The following is a 22,987-nucleotide window of genomic DNA, read 5'->3' as shown; positions in this document are numbered from 1 at the left end:
TAGACATCAGAAAACCACATGTTACAATGCATGGTAAAAAGGCTATTAGGTAATTTTCAGCAGAGAAAAATTTATTGCTAGGTCTAAGGTGGCATAAAAGGGTTAGGAAGAGCCCCCAACCCAAACCCTCTGCCTCTGTCTAGTTCCCCTCCATCCTGTGTCCCTTTTTCTTCACACCCATCTCTCCATCCTTCTGATCCTCCCTCCACATTACACATCCCTGGTAGTCTAGTGGCCCCCTTCCTCCTCCCATGATCCAATCCCCTATGCCCAATTTAGAAAAAAGAAATCCCTGGTGTCTAACAAGCATCCTGACCTCTATCGAAACCCTCCAGAGTCCAGACTCATACTTTAAAAGATGCAGGAACAATGCTTACTCATTTCTGTATCTAATGACGCCATCTTGAAAAATGACACCAGATTCTGCATGGGGCAGCCTGGGTTGCATTATATGGGATTTGTCTGCCATATAAGGGAAGAATTCCCTCATATACTAGACCAGTGTTCTTCAATCTTTTTACACCTATGGACCAGCAGAAATAAAATAATTATTTTGTGGACTGGCATCAGTCCATGGACCGGCAGTTGAAGAACACTGGGCTAAGTCGTGGGCCAGACCCCGCCCACCTCTACCCAATCTCCACCCCAGACTCCGCCCCCACAATAGTATTAATTGTAACACTATTTTTTCCATTCATTTTTCACAGATACACAATATAATCTTATTAACAACACATAATGGTTAACCACAAAATTAAACTACACAAAGCATTCTGACAACAGATGTAAATTCTCAAAATTGACATAATTCAATCACTAAATTCAAAAATAAAATCATTCCCCCTACCTTTGTTGTCTCCCTCCCTCCATGCTATGCCTTACCTTCTGGCCTGCTCCCGCCTGGCCAATTTATGCCACCCCATGTGTTATCTTCAGGCCGGCTCCCTCTTCCTCACTGATGCAGTGCACAAAACTGCAGGCAGCGGCTCCTTGCGCATCCCATGCCTCAACTGGAAGCCTTCCCTCTGACGTTGCAACGTCAGAGAGAAGGCTTCCGGTTCAGGCGCAGGACTTCTGTGCGCCTCAAATCCACCAGGAGATTGGATAAATTACACTTGTTACTGCGAATGATTTCTGTGAACACTGGAATAGGAGGAAGAAACCAGAGGAGCAACAGTTCCATTTATCGTCTGGGTAGCAGAAGTTTCATTTACTGCAAGTTAACTTTCTTAGAAGCCAATTTCTGTTTGAATTTGTGATTAAGTATCCAGCAGCCCAGTAAAAACGTGTAAAGAGCTGTGAAAACAGTTTCAGTAAAAAGGGGCATTTAAAACAATTTTATGCAACTGTTGCCCCTAGCAAAGTGTCAAGAAAATGTACAAAATATGAAAAGCTGCATGAAACATTACACACACAATAACATGCTTGGAAACAGGTTTCTTCTCATGTTTCTTTGCAGGTAAAAAAAATTCTTTAATGAAGAGTATCCCAACAATTCAATTCATTGCAGTGACAACAAAAAGTTAAAATCCCACAAATAAACCCAGCCCACCACTTTCATTACGTTTGGCCCTACGCTTTCTGGATTGGTCAAGAGGCTGACTAGGCCTGTATTTAATTAAACTCACACTGAGTAACGTTCCTTCTGCAGAGTTGGTGAATTTCACAGCAGAGCTGTACATAGTAGGAAAAGTGGCTTAACTTTCTGCAACAAGAAAAGCATTGCAAAGTCTGAGGCTGCAGCTTTCTCTACTGGAGGAAAAGTCAAAATCTGATTCAGAGGCCATGGCAGAGCTGAAAGTAAGTGTGTTTGCTTTACTGCATGTCCTGATTTGATTCTCATGGGAAACCTGATTTTCTTCAAATGACTTTTGGGTTCTGCTTTTCTGTTATTTTTACTCATAGAAAGCATTGTCCGGACTTCTCCCTCTCCTCTGCCTGGCTTCTGCATCTTTAGAGCTGAGTTTCCAGTTCCAAGCGAGAGATTTTAGATCAGTCCAGGATTCGTGACAAGCCTATTCTGAAGCATTATTTGACCTACAGTATTAATTTCAATTAGTATAATTAAGGGCTACAAATATCATCACGGCATTAGGACTGGTCAAAAACTCTCCCTCATGAGTAGTTTCTCAGTTCATGCATCTCTGCAGATGCTTTCAGTTCCGCACATCATATTTATTGAAGGCAAAACAGATCAATGATTAAGTTTTATGATATTTTTTTTTTGTGTGGATGGGAGGAAGGTTGTCTGCATTTATTTTAGTTTTTTTGCTTATTATATTACTTCATATCATTTATTGCAATTAAGCTTCAACCCACCAAAAGCCACAGTAAACCAGTGCCCTGCTCTTACAGATTTAGGGGGCGTTTATGAAGCAGCCAATCAGATTTGTCCAGACACATCTGCCCAACACATCTGCACAGTCATAGCTAGTTCTTTAACACGGTGACTTAAAGCTATACAATATAGAAAAAATAAAGAGGGAAAACCCTCACCGTATCCTATTCTAGGCTTTTAAGTGCTTTCTGCTGCTTATTGATGTTTCTTGTGACTTGCAGAACCTTGTCATTTATAGATTTTTTTTTTAAAAAAAAAATCTATTAAGGTTCAGGAGCTGAACAACTAGAGAGAGGAAATGTGAGCAAAGAAGGCTCCAGAAATGTTTGTGATATTTTACTGGTGATTAAGTATTCGCTCTCTAGCCATAACCTAGAAAGGAGAGGCCTTTCTGAGAATCCATAGTTAATTCTTTACTGAAATGTTACTTCAGCGTTCTGACTACCTGTGAAAATCAGTTAACCTGTGGCTCTCCATTTTACAGAGGAAACAGTTAAAAGCTGACTACCTCCAGCTATTTAACTTTTCAGTCAAGGAATTTTCGGTATTCAAAGAAAATCCCAGCCATTCACTATTCTTTCAAGGGAGCTTTTCATAGAAACATAGAAAGATGACGGCAGAAAAGGGCTATAGCCCATCAAGTCTGCCCACCCTACTGACCCACCCCTTTAGTCTATGCCTTAATAACCCAATTCCTTAACTTAACCTTCGTTAAGTTAATTTTGAAAATTTCTAAATGCAAAATTCATTATAATTAGTTCAAATTAGTTGCTATAATAACCCTGCACATTTTCACAGTAATCTCAATGGGCTTTATTAATCCATATTTGGAATTTAGGATTATTTGTATTCTCAAAATTCAATTTTACCTACTGTAGGTTTTCTTTCTATCTTAAACAAATTAAATATTTTTTATACAATATAAGAGTTACCATACTGGGACAGACTGAGGTCCATCAAGCCCAGTATCCTGTTTTCAACAGTGGCCAATCCAGGTCACAAGTTCCTGGCAAGATTCCAAAAGAGCAAAATAGATTTTATGTTGCTTATCTTAGAAATAAGCAGAGAATTTTCCCCAAGTCCATCTTAATTAAGCAGAGAATTTTCCCAAGTCCACCTTAATAATAGCTTATGGATTTTTCCTTTAGGAAATTATCCAAACCTTTTTAAACCCTGTTAAGATAACAACTTTTACCACATTATCTGGCAACAAATTACAGATTTTAATTAAACATTGAGTGAAGAAATATTTTCTGATTTATTTAAAATGTACTACTTGGTAGCTTTTTTGTGTGACCCCTATTCAAGGGTTACCATATGGTTCCAGAAAAGGAGGACAGATTGAGACATCCAATTTTACTTCCATTGCTTTCAATGAAAGTAAAAGCTGGATGTCTCAATCTGTCCTCCTTTTTCTGGAACCGTATGGTAACCTTACGACTTATTCCTAATATTTTTGGAATGAGTAAATATGCGATTTATATCTACCTCTTCCACTCTCCTCAGCTGTCTCTTCAAGCTGAACAGCCCTAGACGCTCTAGTCAGTCCTCGTAGGGGAATTGTGCCATCCTCCTTTATTTTCTGTCACCGTTCTAATCCCACTATATCTTTTTGAGATGCAGTGATCAGAGCTGCACACAGTATTCAAGGTACAGTTGCATCATGGAGCAATACAAGGGCATTATAATATTCTCACTTTTCCATTCCTCTCTTCCTAACATTCTATTTGCTTTCTTAGCTGCTGCTGAACACACTAAGCAGAGACGTCAACATATCATCAACAATGATACCTAGATCCTTTTCCTATGCGGTGACTCCTAATGTGGAATCTAGCATTCTGTAGCTATAGTCTGGGTTCCTCTTTCCCACATGCATCACTTTGCACTTGCACACACATTAAATGTCATCTGCCATTTGGTTGCCAAATCTCCCAGTGTCGTAAGATCCTCTTGCAATTTTTTATAATCTTCTTGTGATTTAACTACTTTGAATAACTTTGTCAGCAAATTTAATTACCTCACTAGTTATTCCTATTTCTAGATCATTAATAAATATGTTAATAAGCAGCAGTCCCAGCTCAGACCACTATTGAATCTCATTGTCTACCCTTTTCATTGAGAATACTGACCATTTAACCCTACTCTCTTTTCTTATCTTTTAATCAATTCTTCCAGTGCAATAGGGATGGTATGCTGATCCAAGGGACTTTCATCTGCTCTCGTGTCTGTTGTAGGAGATACTGATCAGTTCTCAGAACCTCCTCCTTCTCCTTCATCTCTGCTGCCTCCTGTCACCTATTTCTTCTGCATGTGAGCTTGCTCGATCTTCTTTGGTGGCTTTTGTGCAGGACTTTGTGTTCCAGTAAAGCTCCAGTGACTGCCTAGCCTGCATGAGAGGGATGGTCTTTGGTCAGTTGCTGATAGGTGGATCCTCTGGGGACCTGCTCAGCCAGCCTGCTTGAACTGTGGAGCTATGGGTTTTCCCCTTACTGTTTGCTCACTCCTTGGCTTGATCAGGAGTGCTAGCGCAGGCTGTCTGAACACCAATTGCATTTCTTAAGAGCACACATGATGTCAACTGCACTTTCCTCCTCCCTCCTTATGGCATTTGGATCCTGGTCATGGGGGTTGAGGCTCACTCCAACAGTGGCCCGACTAGCAGTTGAAGATTCAGAAGATGCAGCTTTCCTGGTGGTAGAGGTCTTCTCCGATTTCCAGCTGAGGCAGGCTGTAGCACTTCTTCCCAGCATCTGGTCTGTGAGTAGGGCTGTTGCAGCCCACAGGACAGTTCAGGGGAGGGGGGGTCTGAATTTGCTGTTTTTGTGGTTATATTTTGATGTAGCCTTCTTCTTTCCCCACCCTAAAAATCCTAACATCACTGGTTTTGGCTTTTTGATAGAGTTATAGCTGTTTTTTCAGCAGGAAATCCTGGTGGTGGCCATCTTTATTTTTCCTGATTTGAATTCTAAGTTCTTAAACTTCCTTAAAAAGTCTTATTTTTTAGTCTAACCACCAGGGACGGAGTCCTCATCCTTCCTGCATCTGCTCCTCTGAGTAGACCAGTGTCTCCCCCAGTTTCTGACAGTTGGTTGGATGGAGTCATTGAGGAGGATGATCTGGGCACTTTTCCTCTCTCCCAGAGTGAAACTTCAGTCAAGGACAATGCGATTCTGTGTGAGAGAGATTAGGGAGTAAGTGCTGCTGTGGACCAGGGTGAGGACCCTTCTGTTCACAGGCTGTTCAAGTCTGCTGCCCTTGATGGACCACCTTATTGAGTCTCTGAAGGAGCTTAAAATTGATTCTCCTCAGCCTACTGCCTTTTCAAAGCATCTGAATATGAAAGTTCAGATTTATGAGCACTGGAAGAATCCAGAGGGCTCCCTTAAGGTAGCAAAAGCAATGTCCAAGTTATATCCTATGAACCAGGAGTTCAGCAGATGTTTGCTATGCTTAAAGTGGACTCCTTAGAGGCTCAAGTGACAAAGTGCATGTCTTTGCCTAGCGAGGGAGGCATGGTGCTCACGGATCAACAGGATTGTAGGCTAGACATGTTGCTCAAAAGGCAGTAAGAAGCCTTGACTTTGGTGGTTAAGGCTTCTGTGGCAGCCTCCTTTGTTGCTTGAGCATGCCATTCTGAGTTCCGTGATGGAGGAGCAACTTTAGAGCTGCTGTCCCAGTTGTTGCTGGTGTGAGTGGACTATGTGGCTGATGCTCTGGATGGCCTGTTTTGGGTAGCAGGTGAGGTCTCTGCTTATTCTGTGTCTGCCCGCCAGATTTTGTGGATCAGACATTGGGCTGAGGACATCCCCCCCCAATCAAAGCCACTCTCAGCAGGCTTCCTTTCAGGGGCAATATGCTATTTGGCCAGGGATTGGATGATCTTGTGGCTAGTGTTCAGGACCGCCATCCAAAATCTTTTCCAGACAGCAGGCCTCGGGCTGCGAAAGGGCAAACCTATGGGTCCTTTTGAGGCTCACACCATTTGTGCCAGTTTTTCTCTGGATCCTCACCCCTGAGATCCTTTCAGAGATCATTACAGAGGTTCACTGGGAATAGAAAATCCCAGGGCTCAACCTTTTGTAAAGGTGGGCAGGCCAAGAAATCTCAATGGTGCCAGGCTTCCAGCCCCTCCATGCAAGATTGGAGGCCGGCTGCATGACTTCCTGGAGGCTTGGGAAGCTATCATGATCAACCAATGGGTGCTAGAGGTTTTCAGGGATGGCTACAAGTTAGTTTGCCATCCCATATCTGCCTGGTTCGTGGACTCCCCAGTGGGCTGACTGGAAAGAGCCGCCCAGGTCCAGATGATCTTAAGCAGACTGCTAGATATTTAGGCGATTGAATGGGTGCCAGATGCAGACTTGGGCTCTGACAGATACTCCATATACTTTGTCAGAACCAAGAAGGGTTCTGAGGAGTGGAGGCTGATCTTGGAATTGAAGTACGTCAACGCAGCTCTGTTTTTGGCTAGAGGTGCTTTGGTCGGCCATTGCATCTGCACAGCCAAGAGTTCCTGGCAGCATTTTTCAGTTCATGGCTGTGCTGTTTGGTCTTGCCAGAGTGCTGTGGACCTTCACTGAGGTGATGGTTGTGGTGGCAGCCCACCTCTGCAAAATGAGTTGGCTTGTCCACCCTTACTGAGATGACTGGCTCATCAGAGCTTCCTCAAGGGAAGAAGCGGAGAGTGCAGTCCAGGCCATTATGGCAACTCTTTAGTGTCTGGCCTGGATTGTCCACTTAACAAAAGAACCAGTTGCAGCCGGTTCAATTTCTGGAGTAGCTGGGTGTCAGATCCGACATGGAGAAAGGCTAAGTGTTTCTTTCAGAGGTACGCAAACAGAAGCTTTGGGACCAAATTTTGGCTCTACTGGTGCAACAGAGCCCATAAGCCTGGGACTATCTTCAAGTTCTGGGTTCAATGGCTGCCATGATAGAAGTGGTCCCTTGGATGAGAGAGCATATGTGTCCCCTACAACACTCCCCTTCTGTTTCTCTGGTCACTGCAGAGGGGCTCTCTGCATGTTCTACTGCCCTGGACAACAGCTGACTGCTGTAACCTGGCCTGGTGACTATGTTTACAGTTGTTGACCTCAGGGATGTCTCTTTGTATCGATTCTTGGACCACACTTACATTGGATGCCAGCCTTTTAGACTGGGGAGCGCATTGCGAGTATCTGTCTCAGTGCCATTGGTCCATCAATAGGCTGGAACTCAAAGCCATCTGACTTGCACTGAAGCAGTATCAGTCTTGGCTAATGAGCAGTCTTGGCCAGCGGATGAATTCCTGTACATATTCCCTCCCTGGCCAATGATAGGCAGAGTCCTGAGAAGAGTAGCCAGACACCTGTAACGTGTCATCTTGGTAGCTCTGGACTGGCTCTGGCATCCATGGTAAATGGATCTGGTATGTCTCCAGGATGGTCCTCCTGAAGTTTCAGCTGCTCGAGGGCCTTTTCTCTGAGTCTGATCGTGCTGCAAGATCCGGCATATTTTAGCCTTATGACATGGCTCTTGAGTGCTCTTGGTGGTGTATATGCTTCTGAGAGCCATGAGGACTGCCATATTTTCAACATATGCCAAGGCATGGGATTCCTTCCAATAATGGTGTCAGAAGAAGAAGCTGGACCTCACCACAGCCTCTGTGTCATCAGTACTGTCCTTTCTTCAAGAAGGCTTGGACATGCAGCTTTGAAAGTTCAAATGGCTAGAGTTTCCTGTTTTAGAGCCAAGGGTGTCAGGTGTGCTGCATGTGTCTGGTAGCATTATAGAAATAATTAATAGTAATAATAGTAGTAGTATTCACACCCAGATATTATCTGATTCTTTAAGGGTGCCCTGACGCTTAGGCCTCCAGCTCACCAGCCCTGTCCTTTTGGAACCTTGCTGGAGGGGATCTCTCAATCTCTGTTCGAAACCTGACTATAAAGATGGTTTTTCTGGTAGCAGTTACTTCTGCTAGATATGTTTTGGAATTGCAGACCTTGTTTTACAGGAATCCTGACCTCCGTATCATGGATGAGGGGAGGTTCTAGAAAGAAGGACAAAGTCTTGAAGTATTTGGATATCTGGAGGGCTATCTTGCGATACCTGGACGTCACGAATGATTTTGTCTCTCAGACCATCTTTGACTTAATGAATCCAGCAAAGAAGGGGAGGCAGGCTTCCAAGGCTACCATTTCAAGATGGATTAGGTCAGCTATCTTGTCCTCCTACATTGTCTGCAGGAAGCAGCTGCTTTTCACTCTTTGAGCGCATTTGACTAAAGGAGTTGCCTCTTCTTGGGCTGAATGTAGAATAATTCTGCCAGATATGATTTGTCAAGTGGCGACTTGGTCATTTCTTCATACTTTCACCACGTTTTATAGGGTGGATGTGGCAGCACAGGAGGACTCCACGTTTTGGATTCTCTGTTTTGCAGGCAAGCTTATCTCTCCCATCTGGAGTTTTAGGGACTGCATATGTACGTCCCTTGGTTCAGCATACCATCCCTATTGCACTGGAAAAAGAGATTAGGTTCTTACCTTAATATCTTTTCCAGTAGATATGGATGGTATGCTGAATCCCCCGCCCATCATTGTCAATGCACCTACCTGGACTATTTGCTGCCTGGAGGCTGCATCTCTGAACTTTATGCCAGCTGTCCTTATTTGAAGAAATTGCATATTGCATTTATATAGATCCATAAGGGTTTTTTCCTGTGTTCCACAGTTCCTTATGAACCGATTCGAATCGGGCAGCACTACTGCGTAGTTCCTCTCCCCTAAGGAACAGCTTGTAGCTAATGTAGGCCACTGGGTATTCTTCCCCATTCTCCTCCTGAGCCAGGACTACCCCAAGTCCAACCTATGAGGTGAACCGAATCGAATCGGGCAGCACTACTGTGTAGTTCCTCTCCCCTAAGGAACAGCTTGCAGCTAATGTAGGCCACTGGGTATTCTTCCCTATTCTCCTCCTCAGCCAGGACTACCCCAGTCCAACCTATGAGATATGTTTCTATCACAAAAGGTCGATTGAAGTCTGGGCAAACCAGCACCAGCTCTGAGCAGATATCATCTTTCAAAGCTTGGAATGCCTTGTTTAACTTTGACATTTACTGTACTTTTTTCTGGGTCATTCTTCTGTAGAAGGTGGGTTAGACCATGGTGGTCCCTTGGTCAGTATTTCCATAGGGATTCCCTTCCTGGAGAAGACTTCCCACAAAGCTCAGTGACCACTGTAGTGACCTTCATGTTGCATAGAGCAATAGCCTCTGGATATTGAATGGTATAGTCCAGAATGACTGACTAAAATATACGTGTTGTCCCAGGCAGTGTGTTCCAGAGGTCCCACAAAGTTTTCACAGCCACTTGATCAAAAGGGTGTTAACCAGGGGCATAGGCACAAGAGGGCCCGGTGGAATCCTTGCAGGACTATTCAGCTGACAGATCAGGCAAGATTGACAGAATACCATATATGTATACTCAAATATAAGATGAGATTTTTAGGCTAACAAAATGGCCCAAAAATGGGGGGTCTCATCTTATATTTGGGTGAGTGCCCACCCGCTCCCCTCCCAGACTTGTTGCAGACCTCTGCCGGTCTGCTGTATGACCTGATGGGCTGGGACAGGAGGGATCCCTCCCATCTCCTGTCTAGGCTGACTCTGACAATTTTTTTTACCTATCTCCCGCCTCCCCCATGTACCTTTATGAATCCCTGGTGGTCCAGCAGTGTACCAGGCAGGAGGGAGTTTTCCTTGCTCCTGCCCCACACTGAGCCCCTCTGAATGGCTGCTGAGTTTTTACGGTCTAGGAGTGAACTTTTTTGCGCTAAGCTGCTCACTGAATGGCTGCCACCAGTTTTCATGGAACTCATGAGAACTGGCGGCAGCCATTCAGGGAACAGCTCAGGGCCGGGCAGGAGTGTGGAAAGCTTGCTTATGCCCAGTACGCTGCTAGACCACCAGGGATTCAAAAAGGTACATGGGGGGTGATGGGAGGGAGGTAATTCAATTGTCACAATTGGCCGGGACAGGAGACGGGAGGGATCCCTCCTGTCCCAGCCTACCACTGGACCACAAGGTCATAGGGCAGGCTCGGTGGAGGCCTGCAGGACATCGGGAGAAAGGGGGGACATGGCAGGGAGGTGGGACAGGGGCAGAGCCTGGCAGGGAGGGATGGGGACAGGGTGGAGAACCAGGCAGGGAGTGAGGGGGGGCTGAGTGCAGAGCCTGGCCGGGCAGGGCACATGAAATTAACCCCTCCCCCAGCTTATATTCAAGTCAACCTTTTTTTTTTCCTCCCTTTTGGGGGGAAATAGGGTACCTCAACTTATATTCAAGTATATATGGTAATTCTATTTGCTTGTATATGCCTAGCCAGAAAATACGGGCCAAATTCCATTCTCGGTTTTCTCCTCGCCCAGGTGACCTCCTAGCAGGTGACTATGGGTTAACTGCCTGACTTGCTTGTGGTAAGGCTGCGGAACTAACAGCTGTTCTATTGAAAGGTCACTTGGACACACAAAGTCAGAGGCGTGAAAAAAGTACAAGAAATTTATTATGGTATACCGGACTCTAGTGCAGTTAATAGCCTGCCTACTAGAGTGTCAGAAACAGGAAATACACGGACTTTTATGCCCTTTTTGCAAACTAATATATGCAAAAACTACAATTTTCATTTATTACTTCTATAACTTCTCTTCAATTATTATTGGTCCTAAGCTCACACTAGCAGGTCACTTATCTAACTCTTACAGTTCTAAATGTTAAATGTACAGAAGGGCAGGGTACATCATGGCTCAAACTCTTATCTATTTAGCTTACAATGTGGTAAGGCAGGGACATACATTTTAGGCAGATGAAGTCAATAGATTGTACACTTTTTTCAGCTATGTAGGCCAGAACAATATTTTAAACAACAGTTAACCATTTCATGACCCTACACTATCTCCTCCCTCTCCAGGGTTCCCTTAGTCACCCTATACACCAGGTCCCTCTTAATTAAAGTATGGGATTGTTATGTTAGAGGGATTTTTTTTTTTTAATTGAGAATAGAATGTAGCACCACAATGCCAAACGCAAATGCCAAAACAAAATTTCCATACAGAGACATTTGGCAGATATACAGTGAACAAACAAGCACCAAACTGTATGAATCAAAACCCAACCAGAGAAAATATGGAAAATATGTATGTGGGTGCAAGCACTCCACCCCCTTATTTTGTGTTTTATAAAGACAAAACTTTCAAACATACAATACTACCCTTCCTTTCCCCTCCCCCAGTCTAAACTCCTGTGATCATTGGCAAGTCAGAAAACAAACCATGAAGATTTCCAAAGGGTACAGGTAATTATACTAGGTTTTCTCCTTAAGGCCTGTAACCTTTTATATTCCCAGTCAGCCATTTGTAATATTAATGTATGTCAGTGAGACGAACGCCAACTCTCTCGCCTTTATTTTCTCAGCCACTAGGTTGGAGAACCATATTGGCTTCCTTTTTCTCTTGTTTATATTGATTTTCTTCTCATAAAGGTCCGTAGCCATTTTTATCGCTCCTTTCAGCTTAGACCACTGTCTTTCCACTTCTCTTATGTCCTCCCATCCTAACAGCTCTTTCTTCAGGTACTCTCCCATAGCATTAAAGTCCGTACGTTTGAAATCTAGGACTTTAAGTATCATGCGGCCGCTCTCCACTTTACCCTGGCATAGTTTTAGTCCCCATATCACTGTATGCTTCTCAAGGGAGATGTGCATCTAATTTACCCTTACTCGTATCACTCTATGCCACTTTTAAAGAGATTTGCATCTAGTTTACCCTTAAACCCTAGAATGGTGGATTCTGCAATTACTTCCTCTGGGAGAACATTCCAGGTGTCCACCACTCGCTGTGTGAAACAGAACTTCTTGATATTCGTCCTGGACCTGTCCCCCCTCAGCTTCAGTCTATGTCCTCTTGTCCGTGTCACATTGAACATTGTAAATAGCTGCTTTCCCTGCTCTATTTTGTCGAATCCTTTCAGTATTTTGAAAGTCTTGATCAGGTCCCCTCGCAGTCTCCTCTTCTCAAGGGAGAATAACCCCAGTCTCCTAAGTCGTTCCTCGTAGTCCAGGTTCTCCATACCATTCACTAGCTTCGTTGCTTGTCTCTGCACCCTCTCTAGCAGTTTTATATCCTTCTTTAGGTATGGAGACCAATGCTGGACCTAGTATTCCAGGTGCGGTCTGACCATGGCTCTGTAGAGCAGTACTATAACTTTCTCTGATCTACTCGTAATTCCCTTCTTTATCACACCTAGCATTCTATTTGCTTTCTTCGCCACCCCTACACATTGTGCCAACGGCTTCAGGGTCCTGTCTATCAGTACACCCAGGTCCTTTTCCTGTTCGGTCTTTTCCAGAGTTACACCTGACATACTATACTTGTAATCTTTATTTTTTCTGCCCAAATGCATCACTTTGCATTTTTCCACATTAAACTTCATCTGCCATTTATCTGCCCACTTCTCCAATTGATTCAAGTCGCTCTGGAGTTCCTCGCTGTCCTCCTGTGATCTGATTGCCCGGCATAGCTTTGTGTCATCTGCAAACTTGATGATTTCACTGGATGTTCTTTCTTCTAGGTCATTTATGAAAATATTTAATAAGATGGGTCCAAGTACCGAGCCCTGGGGATACACCGCTAGTCACTTTTTCCCATTCTGAGAACTTACTATTTATGCCCACTCTCTGTTTTCTGTTCTCCAGCCATTTGCCTATCCATCTTAGTATATCTCCCCCTATTCCATGGCCTTGTAGTTTCCTGTGAAGTCTTACATGTGGAACCTTGTCGAATGCTTTCTGAAAGTCCAAGTATACAATAGCCACCGGTTCTCCACTATCAATTCCTTTATAGGTCCCCTCACTCTTGAGTGATTCAAAGAGGCATCATCTGCAAATGGTACAATATTTTGGGGAGCAGTACCATTTTGACCAGTACCATATACCCCAGGAAAGAGATGGGCAGATCTTTCCAGCTCTGGCAAAAGGATTTGATCATATCCAATTTGTCAAGTACATTCTTACGATATACAATATTACTATCTGAATTTAAGTAAACACCTAAATATTTTAAAGTTTCCTTGGACCACACTAATGGGAAAGAGGGATTGTTTGGGCATTTACAGTTAGGTGAGAATGCCAATGCCTCAGATTTTTCAAAGTTAATTTTTAAACCCAAGAATGATCAGTTGAGGGATCCCCTGTGTAGTTTGTCCCAAAAAGACAAGCATATCATCCGCAAAAAGATCAATCTTTTTTTTTATTTTTTTTTTAAATAAATCTTTATTGATTTTTAAACTTTGCCAATGCAATACAAATATCTGAACATAAATATTTCATAAATCGCATTATTAAACATACAATTTATACTTAGAACAATCATTTTCTCCCCCCTCTTACCAAATTACTACAATAAGACAAATTATGTAATTATAATTATTATAATTAAGTGTTTTAATAAACAAAATATCTTTCCCTCCCCCCTCCCTCCCCTGGATGTGAAAGGAATTCTACCAACCTAAAAAAATAAATAAATAAATACATTACAATTATTATGTTGTAACAAATATAGTCAATGGACTCCACACTCTATTAAATGTACTGCTAAACCCCAAACACTCTGCATTCATTTTTTCATATTTATAGGTGGTACAAACATTTGTCCACCAAAAAGTGTAATTTAGTCTGTCATACCTCTTCCAATTATGTGTAATCAATTGGATAGCTATTCCCGTCATTATCATAAAAAGTTGACTTTTATATTTATCCAAAGAAGGCTTGACTTGTAAAAGCGTACCACAGATTATGACTTCATATGTTAGGGGAATTGCTAAATCAAGAATAAGATTAATTTGTCTCCAAATTGATTTCCAGAAATTAAGTAACAAAGGACAATAATATAACAGATGATCCAAAGTCCCTATATCATTATGACAATGCCAACATCTATTAGACTTGGAATTATCTAACTTTTGTAAACGTCCTTTGCAATAAAAGTAACCAAGTTTGTCTCATAGATGCTGACCTTGTACACTTCAACCTCCAAGACCAAATTCGTGGCCAATGAGATACAGAAATATACTGTTATCTCGATGCTCCAAATCTTAAATTCTTTAGAGCCCACCCTTATTCCTTGCAACATAGATTATTGTCTGTCTGATTTGAGCCACCAACGGTTCTAATGATAGGACAAAAACATAGGTGACAAGGGACAACCCTCTTTGGTGCCTTGTTCAAGCATAAAAGAGGGAGGGGGGGTAAGATCACCATTGATTAGAGAATGACACGGGGAAAAAATCTGTCCCCGTCACCGCCCCGTCCCCGGCCCACCATCCTCTGCACCGCCCCGTCACCGCCGTTCCCTTCACTGCCCCGTCACCGTCACCGCCATCCCTTTCACCGCCCCGTCACCACCACTGCCATCTCATTCACCGCCCCGTCACCGTTCCCATAGCATCCATATAAGCACATAAGCCTTAGTACTCTAATATTTAGCTTATTCCGTTCTTATAAATCAAAGTTCCTGCTGCTGAACTAGAGAAAGATGTTCAGCTAGCAGGGCTTTGTTTATAAATTTTTATCAACACAACTAATATACTACTTTATCCTAAAGCAATAAATAAATAAATATAATTTTTTTCTACCTTTGTTGTCTGGTTTCTGCTTTCCACATCTTCTCATTCAGTTACTTCCATCCACTGTGTGTCTTCTCTCTGCGTCTTCCATTTGCTGTTACTGTGCCTCTCCCTTCACCCTCCCCCAATTGGTCTAGCACCCATCTTCTTCCCTCCGCTCCCCCATAGTCTGGCATCTGTCTTCTTCCCTTCCAGCATCTTCTCCCCACTCTGTCTTCCACATTTCCCTTCAGGGTCTGTTCCTCTCTACCCTCTTTCAATGTCTGTTCTATTCCTTTCCTCCACCACCCTTCCCTCCCTCCTTTACCATCTGTTCCTTTCTTCCACCCTTCAGCTCCTCTCGCGTGGCCTATCTATCTACCTCTCTCCCTCCCTCTTATTTTCGTGGCACGTTACAATGTAATTTGTGCAAGCCGCTGGAGCCTGCGAGCTCGGTCCCTGTCCCATCCCCACAAACCATCTCGTTTCTGTGTTCCTCTTTTCCCCATTTCTAATATCTCCCCTATGTATCTGGCATTTGCCCCCCCCCCCCCCTGTGTCCATATACCATCCCCATGGCATGTCGCCTTTATGTCTCTGTCCCTATGCCCCATGCACATAATTTCTCCTCTTTCTGTTACCTTCCTCTGTCTCTTTTCAACCCCATTAGCTTCTTTCCCTCTTTCTTCCCCCCCCCCCCCTGCTTCTAGCATCTGGCTCACCTGCCTGTCTTCCCCTTTCTTTCCTGCTGTGGGTTTCTTTCTTTCCCTCTTCATCCCCTTGGCCCAGAATTTATTTTCCTTTCACTCCCTCCTTCCTATTTTGAGCAGGGAACACACGCAATCGCGCGGTCCAGCAGCCCCTACCTCCCTCCACCTCACCTTATATTCTGAGTTTGCCGGCTTTCTTTTTCCGCGAGCTGCACGCATTTAAAAAGACGTGGACGCGCGGCTGCACAAGTCGATCAAACTTCTCCTCTCCTGCAACTTCCTGTTTCCGGTTGCGTCAGAGGAGAAGATTGATTGACTCGCGCAGCCGTGCGTGCACGGCTTTTTGAACGCGTGCGGCTCGGGAAAAAGGAAGCAGGCAAACTTGGAATATAAGGTGAGGTGGAGGGAGGGAACTGGCTAAACGCTGTGGGCAGTGGCTGTGGGGACCGCGCGATTCTTGATGCCTCACTGCGGAGACAAGACCATTCACCGCTCCATGGGGCGGTGAATGGCTTTGTCCCCATCCCCGCAGCGACTGCCATTTTTCTTTCCCCGTTCCGGCGGGTTACCCGCGGCTAGCCGCGGGTAACCGCCACCGTGTCATTCTCTACCATTGATAAGAATCTGTGCAGTTGGGCCTTTTGTAGAGTGCCTTAACTTCTGTTAGAAATTCTCACATTATATTGAGGGAGAACCCAAAACAGATAATCCCATAAAATCTTATCAAACGCTTTCTGTTGGATAAATTAAATTTGATAGTAATTTCTGGGAAAGATTTGGACTGGTTTTCTGCATTAAAAAAATTATATAGTTATTAAGAAAAGGTAATGTTTTTCTGCCAGCCAAGGCCTTAGGCTCCTTCTGGGTGCATCTTGAAATGTATTGGAAGGGGCCTATGACTCTGACCCAAGTTCCTATGGCCCCTCCCATAGAAGGAGCCTTAGGTACCTGGTCCAGTCAGGGCCTTAGGCCCCTTCCCGGTGCATCCTGGGTACACTGGGAAGGGGAAGGCCCATCATTTTGATGAGGCGGGCCTGCTGGTAGGAGTGAGTGGGCATCCCTCCTGATGATTTTCCATCAAAGGTACAAGGGGGGGGTGGAGGGGTGTGTGAGGATGTTGGGCTTGGCGGGAGGGGTCTTTCTTTGGAGGGGTACTACAGGGGAGCGGTGGGTGGGAGGGAGAGAGAGAAAGGAATAGGGGATTTCCCTGCTGGTTCAGCTAATTGTGGCAGGGGAATTCCCAATCAGCTGAGCGTACAGGACTCTCTAAAGTTGCAGTTTCGGGGATTCTGGCCGGCTCAGCTGATTGGGGATTCCTCTGCCACAATCGGCGTATGGTAAGCTGTGGACTATTGTCGGGATCCCCCGACAAAGATGGGCGCCAGAAATATAGGTCAGGGTTTTCTGTGCTTACATTTCTGATGCCTATCTTTGCATGAATCGCACCTACATAAGCACTTGAGGTACAATTCTCTAAACATCACTGTCACATAATTGACACACGATCAGCTGTTACTTTTAAAGCAGCCGCTGACATGGGCGCTGGTTAGAGAATCCGGGGATTAGACTATTTTTGTTAAACCGACACAACACGTGAGTAAATCTAGACTGTAGACATTTTAATTGTATAAATCATTTGGATACATAGTGTACATTTCTTGATGTTTTGTGATAAATTAGTCTTCTTAATTTTAAAAGAAAAAAACTAATTATGGGGAAAGATTGCTAATGGATCGCAATGACAGTCTATTGCACTTACTAATAAATGGCATGGGGCATGTTCGCCGTTTGAGCCATTTGCTTGGCCTGGTTCATTTCACAACCTTTTAATTTGCTGTTATCAATCTATAAGAAATTTGTGATTTGACTTCTTATATATAAGAGACACATAGGCATCCATATTTAATAGAAAGAACAAGTTTGGAAGCGTCGTGAAAACTTCCAGCAAATGCCTTTCTAATTTTAATTAAGGTAAAGAAACATTAATTTGTAATAAACAAACATTGACATTTTCATAGTCCATCTAACTTGCATGAAAAAAATAGCAATAACGTGGCTGAGCTGTCACCGGGCATCCAGGTGGCATTCATTTATCTCTGCCTAGGGAGCAACTCCTACCATTTATAAATAAATCATTGTTAGAAGTGTCACCCTACGATAATTATGTAGACAAATGAATTATGCCAATCCTTGAACACAGGCACTAATTATACTTCTGTGTGTATTAATATTTCACCAGCCTTTCTTTCTGCTTGCCTGCTGTCTAATCTTATAAAGAAAAGGTCACAGAAATAGGTCAGCAGATGGCTTTCAGCGAGTCTGCCCGGCATTGCATCAGATCCATCCGAATCGATAAACATTGTTTAATATTTCATGTTTCTTCGGGCTTTTATCATTCTGCAGTATTTTATTTCTTTAAACTTAAGAAATATGCAATTCTATTCATTTGGAAAGATGACATTCTTAGAGATGCTTTTTGAGTGCCAGTGCTCAAATGTTACTACATCTTGTATTTTTATATACCACCTCAGTTTATCCTTATACCAGGAGTTCTCAACCCAGTCCTTGAGATAACACCTAGCCAATCTGTTTTTTAATGACTATGCATGAGAGAGAGTGCAGTGCATGAAAATCTAAATCATATATATTCATTAGGGCTATCTGAAAACCAGACTGGCTAGGTGTGTCTTGAGGACTGGATTAAGAACCCTCGTATGCCAACAACACTGGGGAAAAAAATTGAATTGATAAAGCAGCAGCAATTGTGAACAGATGGGACAAATGTATAATGGTCCTGTGAAACATGGCACAAAAACTGGGCCAGTAATGGAACTCTCCAAAACAGACAGTTTTGATTCATATAGCTTAAGAAGAATTCTGCATATCTAGTCGCATAATAAGGTTAAAACCAAAGTGATAAGAGAGAGAACTAAGCCACCAGTTAGTATGAAACTAGTGAATTGGAAACTTAGATAGTTTGGGCACCATAGGCAGTGGAATGCTTTTTGTATTGGGGGGGGGGAGGGGAGAGCTACAACTACTACTATTTATTATTTCTATAGCACTGTGGCTGCCTCTCTTTCTTATTCTCTTTCTCTCTCTCTCTCTCTCTCTCTCTCTCTCTCTCACACACACAAGCAGGCCTGGCAGTCTTCATTCTGTAATGATGCTGCGTAGCGGCTGCTGGAGGATTTAGGAGGTGGGTGGGGGAGTAGAGCCATAATTGACTCTGACTGCCAATTTTTGGGGAGGCTATGGCCCCTGTGGCCTCCCCCCATCCCGACGTCAATGTGGGGCACCTACAACAAAATAGCAAGTCGTGAACTGAAACCAAACGGGGAAAAGAGGTCCAAGAAGCCAAGACAGATGTGGTATCTAACAATCAAAGTACCTCACTGGCCATCAAGTGTGGAAGATACATAGGTCTTTCTGCCTTATGCACAGACTGGCTCTAAAAGACATTATTTTATTTTTAGTATTTATATACCACTTATAGCCTAAGTGGTATACATTCAGGTACTCAAGCATTTTTCCAATCTGTCCTGGTGGGCTCACAATCTATCTAATGTACCTGGGGTCGTGGAGGATTAAGTGACTTGCCCAGGGTCACAAGGAGCAGCACAGGGTTTGAACGCACAACCTCAGGGTGCTGAGGCTGTAGCTCTAACCACGGTGCCTACAGCCCAAAATGCTTTACAGTAATCACAAGATATGCTATAAAACAATGCAAGAAATAGGGTATGAAACATTATCTCTTGATATGTAAACATATAGAGATAATGGGGTCAATTTTCATCTAGAACAATCATTGGACAACACTTCATTGATATGTCCATATAGGTGGCAGAGCTGAACATACATATAGGCTAGTGACCATGCCAGGACTCTTCAGTTTAGATCTAATTTTAGTAGCAGGACTAAATGAAGAATGAAGTTTATATGAATTTATTTGTTTAGTGACTGAATATTGCCGTTATCTGGATAATTTTTAGGGCTGCTCTTGCCTCACCCCTAATTCAGCCTGAAACTATCTATATAACTTTTAAATTTCTACAGCAAAGCTAACTATTAATTTGGACTCCGATTCTATAAACAGTGCCTGAAATGTAGACGCCGAGAAATGCGGTACACAGCGCCTTTCAGTCTTGTTAGACTCGCGTCTAGCAGCACCTAAACTGGACTTAAACACTGGTAGGTGCCTGAATCGTAGGCATATCTTATTTATGCCAGGGTTTTCTTGGCCTAAATAACAGCGCCAAAGGGCGGGTCAGATCCCAATGGGCTGAGTGAAACTTCACTTTCCAAGCTGAATCGCTCCTGGGATCCAGTCCCAGAAATGCCCGACGCTGAAGGAACTATAAAAGCTGTTATTACAGTTTGTCGCGGCGTTGATGATACAGGCAGAGGGAAACTCCTCTACCTACCTCTCCTCTTAGGCATGAAAGAGTAAGTTATAAATCTTTCTGAAGAAAATCTTTAGAACGCTGATGAGCGAGCTCGAGCTCACGCTTCCTACTTGGTCACCATCTTGCCTCCCTTCTCTCAAAGGAAAGATTTATAAATATAAAGAGTTTTACCTCATGCAAAATTATAATTTCTTTAATAAGACATTAACCAATTTTTCTGCGGCCCTCCACGTACCTATAAATCCAAAATGTGGCCCTGCAAATGGTTTGAGTTTGAGACCACTGTTCTAGATCATTTCAAAGGGAACTTCTGTGGCTCATTTCCCTTTGAAAATATCTTACCCTTAAAATAAAGAATCATGTTATTTGAATCTCCTATCTGTACATGAGGCTGACTGGGAACAAAACCATGTGCATACAGTTTAAAGTGTTAATGTACACCTGCCTCAATGTACCCTAAAACTGTCTGGTTTTAACCTTGGCCTATGGCTGTCTGCCTCAACATACACTGAGAAAGTCCATTTTTAACTTGAGTCATGTGAACTCGTAGCTAGACTGAGAAGGCCGGCTTTCAGCTATTCTAATTTTCCCAGATAAATTCCAATTTATTTGGGCAATAGGTTTGAAAATTGTTCTCATTTGACTACAGGTAAACATATCATTAACATAGTGGATGTTGACATATACCAAATTTGGACCATCCCATCTGCTAGGTTGTCCCCACCCTCCACACTTTATTTCCCAATTTCTCCAGCTAAAGCCATTTTGCAGCTAACAGACATACAAGTGTGATGACCTGCAAGATCTTGCTTCTTATCCTTGATTGCCTTAGCTGGAGCATGGAGCCAAGCAGGTCCATCCTTGGCAGCCTACCACCTCCTCTCAATTGTGTCAGAGAATGTGCAAAGTCTTGACATCGATTCACTACCTGCTGATTAATCTTCCTGTATTTCCTTGGAATTTAATGCCAGAGAACGTATGAGCTAAAGGAATAGGAGGAAATTTAAAAACAGTCAAAAACGAAGGCAGATAAAGGCCATATGGCCTATTCAGTCTGCTCATCCATGCCATCATATTCCTCTCCTTTAGAGATCCTATGCCATAGACATACACAAGAGTGAATGTGAGAAAGAGACAACAGACAGAAAAGGTTGGAATAGGTGCCACAGAAGCTTCACATCTGAGAAACAGAAAGGAAGAGATGCATGCACTTAGAATGCACAGAGTATTATTACCTCAAGAATGAGAAATAAGGAGACATACTTTTGAAAACACCTCAAGAAAGGACTCTGAGACTTAGGCTGTGTAAAATGCATAATAAATACACTTATTAAATGTAATCATTTTGCAGTGCATTTGCTTATCTGATGCTTACTTGTGTAAGGAGATAAGTCCTTCAGTTCCTGGTATAGATATGTGTTTTTAGGATGTTTGGTTTGTTGGTGTGCCTTAAATGTAATGCATGCTCAATCAAATTAATGTGATTAACCTATGAATTAACATGTTATGCTAGAAAGTTCTGATGCATGTTTAAAAAATATTAATATGAATGTGTGAAATAAAATAAAGTCCAACATTGGGGGAAAAAATATCCAAAGGTGATCTGAAAATGAACTGAAAACATTTTCTGTGGTATGTCTCTAGCTCATGGTCAAATGGCTGGTCTCTGTTGTCTTCCCTTTTATTCTTAAAACTGCTTTCTACCCCACCTGTCTTCCAGGGCTTCTATAATGAGAAGCATTTTTTTTTCTTTCTTTCTGCTTTAAATGCAGTTATCTGCAGATTATTTATTTTTTACCAGATGGCTTTAGGCATGACATCTGATAAAGAATGACTCAGCCACTTTGTCCTGCCAATGCACCACAGACAGCCTGTCACAATGATATGGTGCATTATCTGAATTACAGAGTCTCTCCCATCCCTTTCCCTGTGCGGCAAGCTCACCACCATCCTTCCTCTGCTACATATATCATTCATCCCCAGAATGCTTTCCTCAGTCCCAGAAAACCTGCAAAGGTTGGCAGGGATGATCTTGGTACAAGGAGTGTAGGGATGTGTCTCTCTGTACATCTATAGGCAAAGCAGGGAGTAAGCATTGCATGCCAGAAAGGTGCCTGCATCCCTATGGAACATAGCCAACAAATCCTGCAGCTCTAAAGAGGGTAGGAAAGCTGTTTCAGTACAGAGCAAGTTTTGCTGTATAGCTGCTTTGGACTATTGTAAAGCAAGGTGAAAGGAATTAGCCTTCTGCATAGCAATCAGAATCCATTAATATTCCACCCAGTATGTCCTTATGATGAAGAAAGTACGTTCTGCCAATCTCTGTCATAGAAAAGACATATGGACAATTAGATTTTTAATCCTAAAAAAATCCAATATAGATTACGGGATATGAGAGCTAAAAGCTTCCTCTGATGCCCTTTCTTCACACAGTGGTTAAAGATTTCTTGCTGAGCTGATTAGTTATACTCTATATGCTCATGCCTCTGTGTACAAGAAATTCACATTTGTGGATTATAGTTAACTTTCCATTTTATTCTAATAAATTCTAGTCTTTATTTTATGTGAAATGCAGCGAATGTTCTTTTTGCCTATGAATTTATAACATTGCCAATTTCCTTAACCATGTATTACCATCTCTATAATTCTATGCATCCATACATCACATGTGTCAGCACTGGGCAATTGCATACCTCAGCCAGATAAGTGATGCGAGTCAATATGTTCTGGCACTGGTGGTACCTTATGTGAGGCAGAGAGAAATTTTCAAAAGCCATTTGCTATTTCCCCAGGAAAAAGAGCTTTTTGAAAATTGCATGCTTTGAAGGTAGCAGTAGAACCCAGTTTCATGGAAGGAAAGCAATTACATGCTCTCTCTGGACACGCCCTCCGCCTTGAGAAT

The 22,987-nt window shown here is 42.9% G+C and overlaps 1 protein-coding gene across 1 annotated transcript in view; it reads left to right on the top strand.

Annotated features, from left to right (window-relative positions):
* Window positions 1-1,639: 1,639 nt before the first annotated feature.
* HGD (homogentisate 1,2-dioxygenase) overlaps window positions 1,640-22,987 on the top strand; it is a 96,113-nt gene continuing 74,765 nt past the window's right edge. Inside the window, exon 1 of the mRNA XM_033940322.1 lies at window positions 1,640-1,800. Coding sequence (XP_033796213.1) covers window positions 1,786-1,800 — 15 coding nt within the window. The 5' untranslated portion in view covers window positions 1,640-1,785. The remainder of the gene's footprint in view (window positions 1,801-22,987) is intronic.

This window comes from Geotrypetes seraphini, chromosome 4 (genome assembly GCF_902459505.1).
Source record: "Geotrypetes seraphini chromosome 4, aGeoSer1.1, whole genome shotgun sequence".
NCBI classification, from domain to species: Eukaryota; Metazoa; Chordata; class Amphibia; order Gymnophiona; family Dermophiidae; genus Geotrypetes; species Geotrypetes seraphini.
This window is presented reverse-complemented; position numbering and strand designations above follow the sequence as displayed.